Source organism: Leptonychotes weddellii, chromosome 3 (assembly GCF_054177405.1).
Source record: "Leptonychotes weddellii isolate Sample4059 chromosome 3, ASM5417740v2, whole genome shotgun sequence".
NCBI classification, from domain to species: domain Eukaryota; kingdom Metazoa; phylum Chordata; class Mammalia; order Carnivora; family Phocidae; genus Leptonychotes; species Leptonychotes weddellii.
Window position 1 is genome coordinate 14,626,275 of NC_138371.1, and position 15,178 is coordinate 14,641,452.

At 41.2% G+C, this 15,178-nt stretch overlaps 1 protein-coding gene across 11 annotated transcripts in view; it reads left to right on the forward strand.

The window, feature by feature from the left end:
* The window catches only part of EPHA4 (EPH receptor A4), a 136,480-nt gene that overhangs the window by 24,528 nt on the left and 96,774 nt on the right, over window positions 1–15,178 (forward strand). The window contains exon 4 of one of the 11 annotated variants that reach the window (XM_081813519.1): window positions 1,705–2,328. The exons of the other annotated variants lie outside the window; for them this stretch is intronic. Within the exon in view, the coding sequence (XP_081669645.1) occupies window positions 1,705–1,766 (62 nt within the window). The 3' untranslated portion in view covers window positions 1,767–2,328. Of the gene's footprint in view, window positions 1–1,704; window positions 2,329–15,178 lie in introns of those variants that run through there. 11 annotated transcript variants of the gene reach the window in all.

Genomic DNA, 15,178 nt, shown 5'->3' on the forward strand with positions numbered 1-15,178 from the left:
GTCTGCTTCTCCCTCTGACCCTCCCACCTCTCAGTGCTCTCTCTCTCTCTCTCATTCTTTCTCTCTCAAATAAATGAATAAAATCTTTAAAAAAAAATCCTAGAGGATGTGGTAATTTTTAAGGGATGGTGGTTTGGTGTGGCAGGATAAAGGATTAGTTTAGTTGATACTTGTGAATGTCTGAGTGGATGAGAGTACTGGTCCAGGAAAGGAGAATGATCACATTTTTATTTATTTTTCAATTCTGTATTTGACTTTGTAGAAAAACAACTTTTGAGAGGCTTTTGTTTGATATTTTTTGGGAAATATCTTCAGCTGCTTGGACTGCCATAGAGAATACCATAAACTGGGTGGCTTAACCAACAGAATTTTATTTTCTCATGGTTCTAGAGGCAAGAAGTCCAAGGTGAAGGTGCCATCAGATTTGGTTTTGGTGAAGGTTCTCCTCTTGGCTTGTAGACAGTCACCTTCTCTTTGTGTCCTCACATGGCCTTGTGTGTGTGTGTGTGTGTGTGTGTGTGTGTGTTGAGCAAGAGATTCCTTAAAGGACAGGAGTCCTGTGGGATTAGGGCCTCACCCTTATGACCTTATTTAACCTTAATTACCTCCCTAAAGGTCTGATCTCCAAATATAGTCACACTGGGGATTTGGGCTTCCACATACGAATACTTGGGATACATTTCATTCCATCACAGGAGATGAAAGATGCCTCTCTCTTTGTTCTATAAAATACATGTGACCACGTGACAGGTTGTTACAATTTAGCCTTTGTATCAGTTTTCTGTCTTCCTGTCTCAGAGTTTATTTTATGTATTGATCTATGCCTGTGTGGGTTTCTCGTGAAAACAATGTGGCTAATGGGCCTACAGCTTGGGCTCTGGTGACCGGGACTCTTCTTTGAGTATGAATCTTTTACAAATCATGTGATTCCTCTAAGCCCTTGTATTCCCATCTGTGAAATGGAGACAGTGTTACTTTGAATTTTGCAGTGTAATTCATATGATCTGTATATAGTATGTGTTACATTTATTTATACATTTATTATGTCTTTGGTTAAAGAAGATAGTAATTTTTTTAAATTTTAGCTGATTAGTACTTCCTAGACTATAACATAGCTTTCTCATTAAGTGCATTCTGGCTTTGTTATGTGCATAGCTGCCAGGTGTAGAGAGGACAACCCTGCTTAACTGGGGTATCTAACTATGGTTTTAAGCCATGTTCAAGGGAACTGATGAATCACGGGTTATCAAGTTCAGAAAGAAAAAAAAGAACCCACACAAAAAATTTACAAGTTGTTTGTAGAAAAATGCAGTAACATAAGCAAGTAAAAAGAAAAAGAAAGACTGGCAAAATCATCTATAATGTCACCACATAATGAGAGTCATGCTCTCAAAATTTCTATGCTTTCAAACTTTTTTTTTTGATATATACAATATACACACACTTTAAGAGTTATCCATCATATAACATGATCATAAAATCTTTCCAGATCAGTAAATAAGAGTTTTTTCCAGTGTGGGTATATGACAGTTTCTTCAGCCAGCTCCTGTTGAACTCTACACGTGGGTTGCTTTCCGTTCGGTGCTTTTAGTAACATCGTCCTGAGTATCATCACAGCAAAATCTCAAAATATAGCCTTAATTATTTTCTAATAATTCTTGGTTTGAAAGATACGCAGTGTTTTTTTTTTTTTTTTTTAAACAGAGAGCACGAGAGGGAGGAGGGTCAGAGGGAGAAGCAGACTCCCCACTGAGCAGGGAGCCTGATGCGGGACTCGATCCCGGGACTCCAGGATCATGACCTGAGCCGAAGGCAGTCGCTCAACCAACTGAGCCACCCAGGCGCCCGAAAGATACGCAGTTTTAAAGGCTTCGACACGTATTGAAGAAGGCTCAGTTTTGAGATGCATGCTTCCGGGAGCTTGAAACAAACAAGGAGAAGTAGTGTACCTCGAGGGACATTATGTGTTAATTTCCATGCAGTACTCATTAACAAAATGAACTCCCGAAGCTGAGGTAGTTTTACTTATTGCACTTGCGTGTGAGAAAACTTCTTTTAAGGATTTACCTTCTCAAGGTTTTTTCCAACAAGGCCTTCCTTTTCAAGCTAAAAATCAATTCAATCTTCTGCTTGTTTTAAACAAATGTAGGATTCTTTGGCTACCTCTGATAGCTGTTGGCAGCTCCCTTTAATGTAAAGGATAACTTCTAATATAAAGGATTATATGGTTTAGTCACCTGATGTAAATTATTGCCTCTAAATCTACTGTAAGTTTTCCCTCTTCCTATCCAAGGAGCATCATTGCTCTTAAAACCCAGAGAAACGCTGCCTTTCAAAAAGACATTATTAAAGTGAGCTTGATGGGGCTGCTTGTCTTTATATACTCGCTTAGACCCTGTTGTCTTACAGTTTTACAGAATGCCTTCAGGGTTTCCCCAGCTGGAAAGGAAAATGACTTCATGGACAGTGAATGGACTAAAATACACACATAGAAACCAGGAGTTCAAATCCCTGTAGGATTGACTGATTTCTCCTTCTTTATGAATTAAATGCATTGATTGCGGTGTAATCAGTTGTTTCTGTGACCTTAAAATTCATCTTGTTACACTTCAGAGCTTTAACACCTTTAAACTAGGTCATCCAAGTGCCTATATGAGCATTCCTGCAGTTTTCTCCAGGGACCCACTTTTCCACCATGGAATATTAATTATCCAGTTCAATTTTTCACCTTCACCACTTTAAAACAAACTAAGCATCTTGCAAGTTATTTTTTCCAGTTGCACGGATGGAAAATGGAAAACTGTTTCATCCTTTCTTTCCCACCTTCTCCTAATCCTCTTGGCTCCCTCTTTCTCAGTGAAAGAACCCCGCACACGTTGGCCCTAATCTGGAAGAACTTGTCATTTGGAAATAGGGTAGGGAGTCTCCACGGATAATGAGACCATGAATGCATCTCTTCAGACCTAAAACATTTCATTCTGCTTTCTGCAACTAACCTCTTAGCAATGTGAAATATAAAGCCATATTACTATTTTTTTTTTCTGTTAAATGAATGAACACATTTTATTCATGAAACTAATACCGTTCCTTATAGAGCATTTTGAAAACGCAGAGAAACACTTTCACACACAGAGTCGACTTAAAGTCATATTTGGGAATGTTCCTGGTACCTATCCTCTCTGGCTTCTTGCTGGACGTGTCTAAAGACAGAATGATTTTATTCTGCTTACGTGGTGGGACTTGTTTTTTCCTCTCGACTCCCAGTGCAGACCAAGGAAGTGGTTCAGAGGTAGCCTTCGAATCCCCTACTTGCTGGGTAGGGATGCGTTTTGCTGTTGTAGACTGCATTCCTGTCTTGGTGGGGTGAATATTGGCATCAACATGCCTGTGGTGTTATAGCTTCCCACACACCTTATTGGCCCAGAAACTATAACTACTCCTGTCTCTTTCCAGCTCAGCATTCCAGTTCCCCACTGGGACCAGCACCTTTGGCTGTATTCCCGAAATCCTCTATGAATGAGCCTGCCGTTCCCTTCCCCAAGGCTGCTGCCGCCCCGTTTCTCAATCTCACAGAATCTTACTCTGAATCATCGGCTTGAATGTGGGTTGCCCACCCGACTTCCACTATGGTCCCTTCTTGCGCACCCCCCCACCAGCTGCTTCTGTTCTCTGCCTTGTGGCTCGAAGTCCTGAGAGTTTGACATTGGCCCAAATCAACGCCTAGCTTTGCACAACATTTGGGACGCGAATTTGGCCCTATGTCTGTTTCCATAGACCTAGTTCCTCTGGATTCCGGTTATTCTCTATCTCCCTCTGTTACCTGTCAGTGAGGTTTCTACATGCCTGGACAGCCATCCCATCGAAGATAAGCAGTGAGCTCTCCACCATGGAAAGTGTTTAAGCAGAAACTAGGAGTCTTTTGGGTAAGAGGAGCTTCAGCAAGTATCCCTCGCTGGAATGACAGATGGGAATCATTAACTCTGGTCCCTTCTAATTTTAAGATTATTATAATTCAATAGTAATTGCCCCTCCCACTCATGGATTCAATAAAAACTCTCTCACCATTTCCCCCATCCTGTGCTGAGAGGACTAGTTGGTACAGAAGGCTTTGTGGTATGCCCATCGAATATAAAATCAAATTTTATAAAAAGGTGAGATCAGTACAAAAAGAGGAAAGATACTAAGTTGATTAAAAATCGCCTGTTTGGGAACTTCAGTTGCATTGGCCAGGTTAAATTACATGTGGATGCTGTTTACTTCTGTCAGATGTTAAGACAACTGAGGAAATTGACTTGATTCACTGGCTCAAGGTATCACTAGTTGGATGTATATTTGTTTTGTCTTGCACATAGAAACTTAAGTAATCACAAGAGTGGCAGCTGGATGTTTTGCTCTGAATAGAGAGGATTTATTGAACTAATTAAGAAAATTGTCTTGTAAAAATGGACAAGTGCTAATAGATGAAGTAGTATTTGGGCATGATGACAAATCGCTCCTCTTCTACCTGCTTCCCTCCTCCAAACGTACCCAGCCTTCATTATATAGGCTGGGTATATAATTATAATAGGATATGTGTGTATATATATGTATATGTATACACACACACACACACACACACACACACACACCGGGATTATAAATCTTCCTAAACCTGAGTGTTGATCACAGATACTCCTACTCTGAAATGACCCCGGTTTTTACATATGGCCTTTGGGGAAAGGTGGTCCAAGCTCTTTCTAAAGTGTTCCTTCACTGCCTCCTGCTGCTGGGCTTCTGTCCACAGTTCAAGCTGTCCCACACCCTGCCTGTCTCAATGGTACACATTCTTCGAGGCATTGTTAAAGGAGTACTGTCTTCTCCCTTGGAACTTGGTGGGTATTTCAGTTACATTCCCTAATGTCACTTATATTTTCTATTGACACATTCTGACTTTTCAGGGCACAGAGTATTCCTTAGTGAATAACCTCCCTACAACTTATTAACTTTGACTTCAGGCAAGTCAGTTTCTTTCTCTGTGCTTAGTTCACTCATATATAAAATACAGGTAGTAATAATACATACTCTATCAGGTTGTTGTGTGGATTAGACATGTAAATACTTGTAAAGCCCCTGAACCATGCCTGGAACATAGTAGTCACTCAAAAAATATTAGCTCTTACTCTTGCTCCTACTGGGTTGTTGTGGCCCTGAGTTAGGTGAGAAGAGTTTAAGTTGCATTTTAGTTAAAGTTGCATTTTCCCCTTGAGTTGGATACCCTTGTTCAGTGAACAACTGATAGAACTGTATATGGAGTTCAGTGCCAGCATCTTTGTTCTTCCAGGGCTAAGTCAATATTCCATTTATCTTTGCATCCCCTACAGTGCCTGAAACAATGTAGTATATAGGGTCCTATGTGGCCCAGGCACTCCTTATGTGATTATTGGAATGAATGAATGAATAAACAAATGTAAAAAGACAAATGTCACTGTGATTTTGTTTATTTATAAAGAGCCCATTGATTTTTGAAGCACACTCATTAAGATGTATCACGTATTTTCAGTAAGAAACCAGGATTTGTCACCATCTCGTTACAATACTGGTTATGTCATAAATTTAAAGAATGTTATTGAGGCTGAATTTTCTGTGGGTTTTTTTACTAGATCAAAGAGTGACTTCAACTTTGAGTACTTATTTTATTTGCCAGCATAAACTCATGGGTTTAGTCAAGTGCCAAGAAAGGAAGTTAATCATCTGAATTATGTGGATTCTGGCAAATCACTCTTTCTTTTTTGGGGGGGGGAGGGGAGAGCTTTGAGCCTTTATTTCCCTTCAGCAAATCCAACTGATTATAATAGTAAGAATAAAACTCTGGTAATTAATCTAATAGCTCTAGGCTGCTAATCATTCTGGAAAAGTGACATTACCCAGAATATACTGGTTATCCTTATTGCATGTCATTGATATATAATTCAATTGATTTTCACACTTTTTTACATTCCAAAATGAAATACAGCTTTTGTCATGTCACTAGGTTGGAATTCTTTGACAATGCATTAACATGCCAAAAATAATATTACACACAAGAATAATTTAGAGATAAATTACAGGCAGAGCTGCATCCCTAAGGAGATTTTCATTTGTGTCTTAGAAGACTTATAACCCTACCACACATCTATTTCATGCCAGTATGTTTTAGGCTCTTGGTTCAATTCAATAAATAACTCATTTTGTGCTTGCTGTATGCCCAGCCCTCAGTTTTGCTGAGCAGTAGAGTTGGCACAAAAGTCCGTGTACCTCTGGAGTACAACACGACTTTTTAAGAGCAAATGCAGAGACTTTCCCACAAATGACTCCTTGAAAAGTGGTCACTTTGTCGGCTTTGTAGAATTACGACAATGCTGCCATGACTTGGGAGGTTTTTGAAATTGCCTTTTTCAAAAGATCTGATGCCTTCTTTTCAAACGTGCTCCGTATTGGGGAATTTTTTCCTTTAAGGTGGATTTAATTTTTGGAAATCAAATAATTCATAGACAAGGTTGTTGATAAATGAAAAGATCAAGCGTGCTGTTTAATCTTGCTTTTGAGTCAAGAACAATGAGTGAGGGGCGCCTGGGTGGCTCAGTTGGTTAAGCGACTGCCTTCGGCTCAGGTCATGGTCCTGGAGTCCCGGGATCGAGTCCCGCATCGGGCTCCCTGCTCGGCGGGGGGTCTGCTTCTCCCTCTGACCCTCCCCCATCTCATGCTCTCTCCGTCTCTCTCATTCTCTCTATCAAATAAATAAATAAATAAAATCTTTAAAAAAAAAAAGAACAATGAGTGATTGCAAAATAACAAACTCTTTTCTTGAGTGACTTTTAACTTACTTTGAATGCAGCTTCAAAAGAAGTATTTGGAACATTGGTGACATTAGTGGAATAAGGATGGGGTAGGTCTCCAGCACTTGGGGATTTTTCTGTCTACCACAAGACAATGTGCATGAAGGTGGGGCCCTCTTTGGGTCCCACTGAATCCTCAGAACCTAGAGCTGAGCCTGACGCATAGTTGCTATTGAAATGAATCAAAGAGTAAATGAAAGCATGCATGAATCAGTATTAACAGCAGTTCACAAATGCATGCAAAGGCCCATCGCATATAGTGGTTTATCTTTTTTTACTTTCTGGCATTAATTTAAGTCATTTGTGTTGAGGCCATTGTGCACATGCCTGGCGAGAATTTAGCTTTGTGCTAAGCAGTTTACTTTCAGTATTTCTTTGTAGCACCACAACCTGGTGAAGGAGTGACTGTCCTTATCCTGTCCTCATAGATGTGGAAACTCAGGCTCAGAGAAGCAAAGCAATTTGCCCCAAATCACACAGTTAGTAAATGAAGAGTCGGGATTTAGCCTGCGAGGTCTGGCTGCTGACTTACACCTTAACTAAGATTCTTTTCTTCCTTTCTGTGTGTCTTTGTTTTTCTGATTTGATACATGTTCTCACATTTCAATCATCCTAAACTGGGGATATAATAACCCCCTTTCAGAGATAAGGGAATTAGCCAAATTATGGCTTATGGAGGGATTTTCTAATTCCAGAATTAGTGGAGATTTGGGGATGTAACTTTCAAGAATGTCACGCACGGCTCTACTCCAAAACATCCCAAGGCAAGTACTCTGATGGTCAGACTTCAGGTAAAGAGTAAGCCCTAGGACATTTGTTAAAAATAATTTTCCATCTGGGGCACCTGGGTGGCGTCCGACTCTTTGATTTTGGCTCACGTCATGATCTCAGGGTTGGGAGATATAGCCCCCCTTAAGATTCTCCCTCCTCTTCTCCCGCTGCCCCTCCCCTGCTTGTGTTCACACTCTCTCCCTTACAAAATAATAATAATAATAATAATAATAATAATAATAATACTATTTCATCCAAAGCCCAACCCCCAGAAGGCCTATAATCTTCTTGAGAAAGAGTATTTCAGGGTGGAAAGACTGAGTTTCTAATTTCTTTTGAAAATATCCAATTACCTGGTCATGGACAAATTCCTTAGCTTTCTCACGTCTGTTTCCTCATCTAGAAAATAATTAGCTGGGATAAGTCACCTATCGATGCCTTTTAGCTCTTAAGCGTCCAAATGTGTGAGAGGATAATCAATGCTGTTTGCCTGGAGATTGAAAAGAACCATCCATGTTGACTGGAGTTATCTGGGAAGGCTTCCAAGCTGAAGAAGAACCTGATTAAATATGGATAAATAAAGGTGGTAGAAGAGGAGTGGGTGTCCGCGAGCTGGGAACAGGGCTGTCTCACCCAGAGGCTGAGGAGACTGGATTTGGGGAAGACTTTGAACAAGAGGGCCTTGTTCTCTTCCTCTGGCTCATTCCTCAGATAGTCATTGATTGCCTGCTATCTTCTGGCCATTGAGAGCCATTGATCTTGGAAGAGTCTAGATATTTCATCTAAGCGAAGGGAATGCGCACATTGATAGCAAGGTTTGTCATGTTTACCAAAATCTTTGTTCTACCACTTTAGGTATGCAGCAGAAAGATAAGGAAAGCCTCAGAGTAAAGTTGACTTAAAGGTTATATTTAAAGGATGATTGGCTTCATTTCAACAAAAGGAGAAAACAACAAATCAGTTGTTTGAAGAGCCAAAAAAAAAAAAAATGTGCTCTTGATTTGGGATGATTGATGCTTTATTACCTTGTAGATGGGTAGTTTAGGGCACTACACAAATGTTGATGATGTTTATTTAGATTTGGAATTTGGAACTGTTGGAGAAGGTCAGCACCTGGTTGTTACTTTTTGTAGGTGTGAGAATGCCATAATAGAAGTGCGTGGAAGATGATTGCTTTCTGGGCTTTCCCTCTGATGGTGAACCTTGAGGAAAAATGGACCCTTGTTTTGTACTTGAGAATCATTTTGAGTGTTTGCTACAAATATTCATTTTTAAGGACACATCCCAAGAGTTTTGAGTTTGTGATCTGAATTTGTTTTTTTTAAAGATTTTTATTTATTTATCTGACAGAGAGAGAGAGTGTGAGAGAGCACAAGCAGGGGGAGCAGCAGAGGGAGAGGGAGAAGCAGGCTCCCCACTGAACAGGAAGCCAGATGCGGGCCTCAGTCCTAGGACCCTGAGATCATGACCCGAGCCGAAGGCAGACGCTTAACCCACTGAGCCACCCAGGCGCCCCTGTGATCTCAATTTTAAACAAGCTCTCAGGTGGTTCTGGTAGGTTGAGGAAATAGCATGTGGACTGTGAACTCTGTGCCCACTGTGAACCCTGCTGCCCACACGGAGAAGTCTGGTTGACACAGAGCTGAAAGGGATTTGCTGGTCCCCTTGCTAAGTACAAGATCGAAGGGAGGTAATAGTGCTGTTCGTTTCTCTTTAACTTGGTAGGAAGAGAAAGGCCTGCGGATTCAGAAAGTGCCGAGCCAGCGCCCATGTGGGCTGACCAGGTCAATCCCAGCCAGGTAGAAATTAGCCAATTCCACATATGTTTAGATTGGATGCTCTGAATAACGTTCCTTTGGGTTAATAAAAATAATGATAATAATAAATTAAAATTAAAAATTAAATTATATAGATGCCCAAGTGAGGAGCAATTCTGTCTACTGGAGAGGTATGAGAGCTTCTTTTCTATGGGAACTTTTTCTGGGGTGGGGGGGTTGGGCAGGTAATCTGAAGTACAGCTGCATGGAAGTAAAAAGCTCTTCAGTTGGGTTATAGGCATAAAACTGAGTGTGGCCGCACAGGCAGAGCAGAGAAGACCCATCAGAAGTTATCAACCACTAAGACTTGCAGACAGAGCCACCAAGTTGACTTGGGGTTGCAGGGATAATCACAGCCTGCAGGATGTTTGTTCTCTTCCTTCTAAAAAGTAGGGAAATCCCTCCACCCCCGCCCCCACACACTTTTGCCAGACCAGGAAAAGAAGGTCGTTTCAGGCTCCTGGGCACCTGTAAGATGCAAGTTTTCCAGGAGAGAGTTCCTTCCCAGTGTTAGAACTCCGGAGCTTTTGCAGAGAAAAGTTCTCAGAATTTTCTGGAGTTAACCAAGCATTTGGTTAAAAAGAAAACTTGTTTAGAGCAAGCCTGGCAGTGGATTAGCCAAGAAGACCGACAAATGGAAATAGAATTAAGGCCAGCGTCAGGGCTTAGGACCAGGGCAGAGAAATTTCCCACATGGCTTGTAGGTGGCTGGAACACCAATGATTTATTGATTTATTAGAGGTCTGCTTTGCATCAGTTCATTCTTTAGTAAGCAGGGTATAGTTTATTCTCCTTGTGGGCCACTCTCAAAGCTTCCTTTTAGTTGTCCTTATAAAAATAGTAGTTAGGGGCACCTGGGTGGCTCAGTCTGTTGAGCATCTGCCTTTTTCGGCTCAGGTCATGATTCCAGAGTCCTGGGATGGAGCCCAGCAACTTTGGGTTCCCTGCCTGAGTCGGAGGGGGCAGCTTCTCCCTCTGCCTCCAGTTCCCCCTGCTTGTGCACTCTCTCTCTCTTTCTCTCTGGCAAATAAATAAATAAAGTCTTTATTAAAAAAAAAGATACCAGTTAAAATGGTCTCTACTGATACCCTCAAGAGAAGTCGTTGGATTGATATTTGCAATCGACTCTCTGCTTTCCAGATTAGACAGACTAAATAAAAAGCAGTAGACAAGAGTGGGTGCCCTCACTAGGACTCTTACTATATGTACAATTTATTTACTTAGGTATGAGACACACTGGAGCCACAGAGGTGTGGGAAAAGGTGGTCTCCCAAGGGGCTTTTGCCCTACTAACACTTCTGGCGTAGTTCTGCGTACTTTTCTACACTATGGCTCCCTCGTTGGCACAGTCTAGAAGTTGGAGCATCGTAGCCCCGTAGAAAGCTCTTCTGATTTCCAGAGAGAGATTCTCTCTCTCGAGTCCCACCGCAGAGGCATGTTTTTGGCATACAAGTCGCAAAACTAATTGTCAGGTTGTGTTTGAAATCATATATGTATATATATATATATATTTTTTTTTTTGGAAGAGGCAGGGCTCCAGGTACCATCATTATTACATATTTCTGGAAACTCCATAAACTGGAACTGATTCAGAGTGCTATAAATCTGTGTGTCTGGAAGCTGTGTTGACTTTAGGATCCTAGTCACAGATGGGTGTAGAGAGGGGCTTCAATATTTTTCATTCAGGGACAGGCCTTTGAGTTTTTGCTTTGAACACAGCTTTCCTCTTCCCTCAGTCATCAACCGCCTTAAATACACGCACGTCTGTATCCCTCACTGATACACAGGGGGGCCCGGAAAGGGGTGGTGACTCCCACTGTCCTCCGTGTCCTTATTCCGACTTTAGCAAAGAGCCACAAACAGAAATAGAGAAACCAAGTCAAAAGAAGGCAGACCAGGCTTATGATTTGTTGTGACACATTTTGAATAAAAAGATGCCAGTGTTTGGAGATGTAGATGATTGGATAAATAATGGGTTTATTACACTGCCTGCACATTTTTGGAGGTAACTTTGTAACAGTTTCTCTGCCAGTTTGGGTGGCTCAGTGAAATCGGACAATTTTGACATGACTACTTTGAATTTTTGCTCATACCCTGGAGGCTCATAAAATGGCTCAGAAATGGTTCCTTGAGCAGGAACTGGAAGTGAATACTCTGTGCCCTTCTCACGATAAGGGATTTGGTTAATTCATGGGCCTACTTAGCGAATTAAAGCGGCCAGCAATCAGAACTAGATTGTTAAATCTCAACTGATCAGTTTTTCTTATCTTTCAATGGGATAAATTGAAATATCTAGGTGACAGTTGATCCATGTTAGAAATTTCCTTTGCAGAAACCAATGTATTTGGTTTGTCTCAGCCAGACCCCTTTGAAGGAGCACTGGTCACTCCCTTGATGAAGGAAGAGAGGGTGGGTGACACAGAAGTGCTCGCTCCTGACACATTTTCATTGGGAAATCCTGCACGTGGTATCTCTACATTTCTCCCTTCTTTCAAGCAAACATTTGTATTTGAAGTCTCTGCTTTGCTGAGAGGAAAATCAAGCCATGGCCTTTACCAAAATAGAAAAATTCTGTTTGGATTTGAGTAGCTGTAAAGTAAAAAATAAAATGGACATTTGGATAAAATGTTTTTGTCTCTATCTAGAAACACAGAAATTGTTTAGTCCAGATTTGGTATGATACAGATAGACGGTCATAACTGTCACCTTAATATTTATATTACTTTTGTTCTTAAATTTAAAAAAAAAAAACAACTTTGCACATATATCGAGTAAAGAAAAAGGAGATATCCAGAATCAGCCCTGAGTTGGAAAGCAAAAGGACTTATTTGTAGAGGAAGTAAATTTGCATATTTTTCCTTTCTATCATGGTTCAACATTGAATTAGAGTATCTTTTGTTTTTCTGCTTTCATTTGTGATTGCTATAAAATTCCTGCTTGAGGACTGCCAGGAGTTTTGTAAAAATTATTCAAAGCAAAAGTTAGTTCAAAGAGGATTTTGAGTCCCAGGCAAATTGACTCTGAGCTCAAAAAGTACACATGGTTTCTGCAAGCAGAAACAGGTCTAATGCTTTGAAGAATGTAAGAAATGATCAGTATTTCAGAGGCATTGAAGTGGTTAATCTATTAATCTATACTAGAGTAATAAACCGGCCCGTATAAACATTTTCTAACTAGATTTTCGTGTTTAGTTTATCTCAGAGAGAAAGTTTAAAAATGTTTCTCATTTTTCACTTTCAGTACTAAGCGTGGTTAGAAGCCTTTTTGTTGGACATTTGTGGTAATTCTTCTTGCTTGACCTTGCTTTCTCCAGTGGTCTTAGAACATCAATTTGCTGCATTTGAAACAGTTGTACCTTCACTGATTCTTTTCTCTCTTTTTTTTTTTTAAATGGTTTTCTTATTGAGGTCTAAGTGACATGTTATATTAGTTTCAGATATACAATGCAATGATTGGCTATTTGTATGTATTGCAAAAGGATCACCACAATGAATCCAGTTAATATCTGATTCTTGATTGTAGCTGGGTGCACTGGGCTGATCAAGTGATTTTAAATTAGCCTTTGTAAGTTAATTCCCAGGCCCTTGAGGTGTGGACTCAGTCTTCAGCCGCTTACAGCTTGTATGTGAAGGACTTCCAGGGTACTTGGTGTTCAGGGGCAGCGCTTAAAGAATCACATTTACTGGGGCGCCTGGGTAGCTCAGTCAGTTGGGGGGCTGCCTTCAGCTCAGGTCATGATCCTGGGGTCCTGGGATTGAGACCCGCATCAGGCTCCCTGCTTAGCAGGGAGTCCTCTTCTCCCTCTCCTGGTTCTTTCGCTTACTATCTCTCTCTCTCTCTCTCTCTCTCAAAAATAAATAAATAAATAAAATTCTAAGAATTGCATTTACCTACCCTGCAGGGGAGTAGTGGAATCTGCGGTAGGTGGAGGACGTACAACTTTTTGACAACAAAAAGAACCACCTTCCTGCAGACCCCAATGTCCTGCTGTACTTCTTCCCTTCCTGGCTCCACTGGGTTATGGATATGCCCAGTGGAGCTGGAAAACAGAATTCCCTCTGTGTCCCATTCCCGAATCAGACACACCAAGCCATCAGCCCACATATGCAAGGGTTCCTAGAATAGCAGCTTTTCCTGGTGGTTGCTCCTGAGAAGGATGTCCGGGGTACACGTGTCCCCGGGAGCCCCACAGGCTTCTTCCGCCGCGTGCCAGACCCACCTCCAGTGCATGTGCCCCAACCCAAGTTCACCAGCCCACTGTGGTTCCCTGCTGCTCCATTGTTCCATTCTAGAATTTGCTTCCGACCGTGCTCAAATGCTTCATGTTAGGGAATGTTAACTGCCATCTCCTCTGTAATGGATAATGCTGAACGTGAAGGCAGTTGAAAGTAACAGGGTGATCACATCCTTTCTCTTCCTGTTCTGATGGGTGAGTCAGTCTCCTGGCCTTAATGTTTACACGGATCCTTAACAACAAGTAACAGCTGATGGCAACGTGCTGAGACATGTACAATAAGGAAAGAAATTACGTATTAAAAGATTTGGACTTTGTCCCATTTTTCTTTTTTTGGGGGGGGTAAAAAGAAAGGAGGGAGGGAGGGAGAACCCTGTGCTAATAACCAGTTTGTGCAACACTGTTCCTTTTTTCAAGCCTAATGAGGTCCCATTCCCACAAGTATTTTGATTTATTACCTGCTCCTACTGGCCTGCTGGCTTTTGGTGTTTATTATTTTGATATTCAGTTAACATAACACTTGAAATCATTTCACTTTCTGAATCCGTTTTTCTCCCTTTTCATGAGTTGGTTTTGTGGTAGGTCGGATTTCCTCCTATTAAAACAACGCTCACATTAAAACACCTTTTCTGTTTCCAGTGTACTGTCTTCACGTTGAGGAAAATATACTCGAGGTTTTGCCCACATGAAGGAAAATAGGGCGCTTAATTTGGGTCTAAAAGCTCCAAGAGTCGTGCCTAGAAACCGTTACAGTTGATGCCAAATTTAGCCATTTAGCGATGTGACCGCAGAGCTATGAAAACTTCAGTTTTGCTCTAAGACTAGGATTAAAGACAGTGCGGGATGACCTTGGAGATGAATTTGAGTCAGACATTTGATACCAGGGGATCTCCAAGCATCAGGTCAAAATAATTAGCTCTGCCTATGGAATAATCAGCTCCTCCTCAGCCCAGATCCAAACCATCTTCAAGCTTGTTTTAGAGGATAGGCATTCTCTGTTGGTACAAGTCAGCGTGTTTGGATGTGGAAAGGGTTGGCAGCCCTTAGGGAGAGGTGGTTATTTCCCAGAAGTCATAGTTCCTGCTGGAGAGAGGGAGGCTTCTGCTCAGGGTCCCCTGTTCTCTGGGGACCACTCCCCAAAGCCCCCTCAGGACCTGGCAAAATCCGCCCCCTCCGTGGCCACCTGTCCCTTTCCTTCCTTCCTCAGGAGACTCCTCATCTCGGTGTTTTCCTTGCTTATCGCTTTCCACATCATTTTCCCCATGTCAAACACTGTAATATATATTAATTACAGAAAATTTAGAAAGCATAAAATACCGGAGTGAGGAAAATTACCCACGATGCTATCACTCAGAGAGAACCACTATTAATATATTGTGTATACTCTTGAGGTATCTCTTTTTCCTTCTCCTTTTTTTTTTTTTTTTGGCATACGGATAGAATTTTTTTTTTTTTTAAAGATTTTATTTATTTATTTGAGACAGAGAGAATGAGAGAGAGAG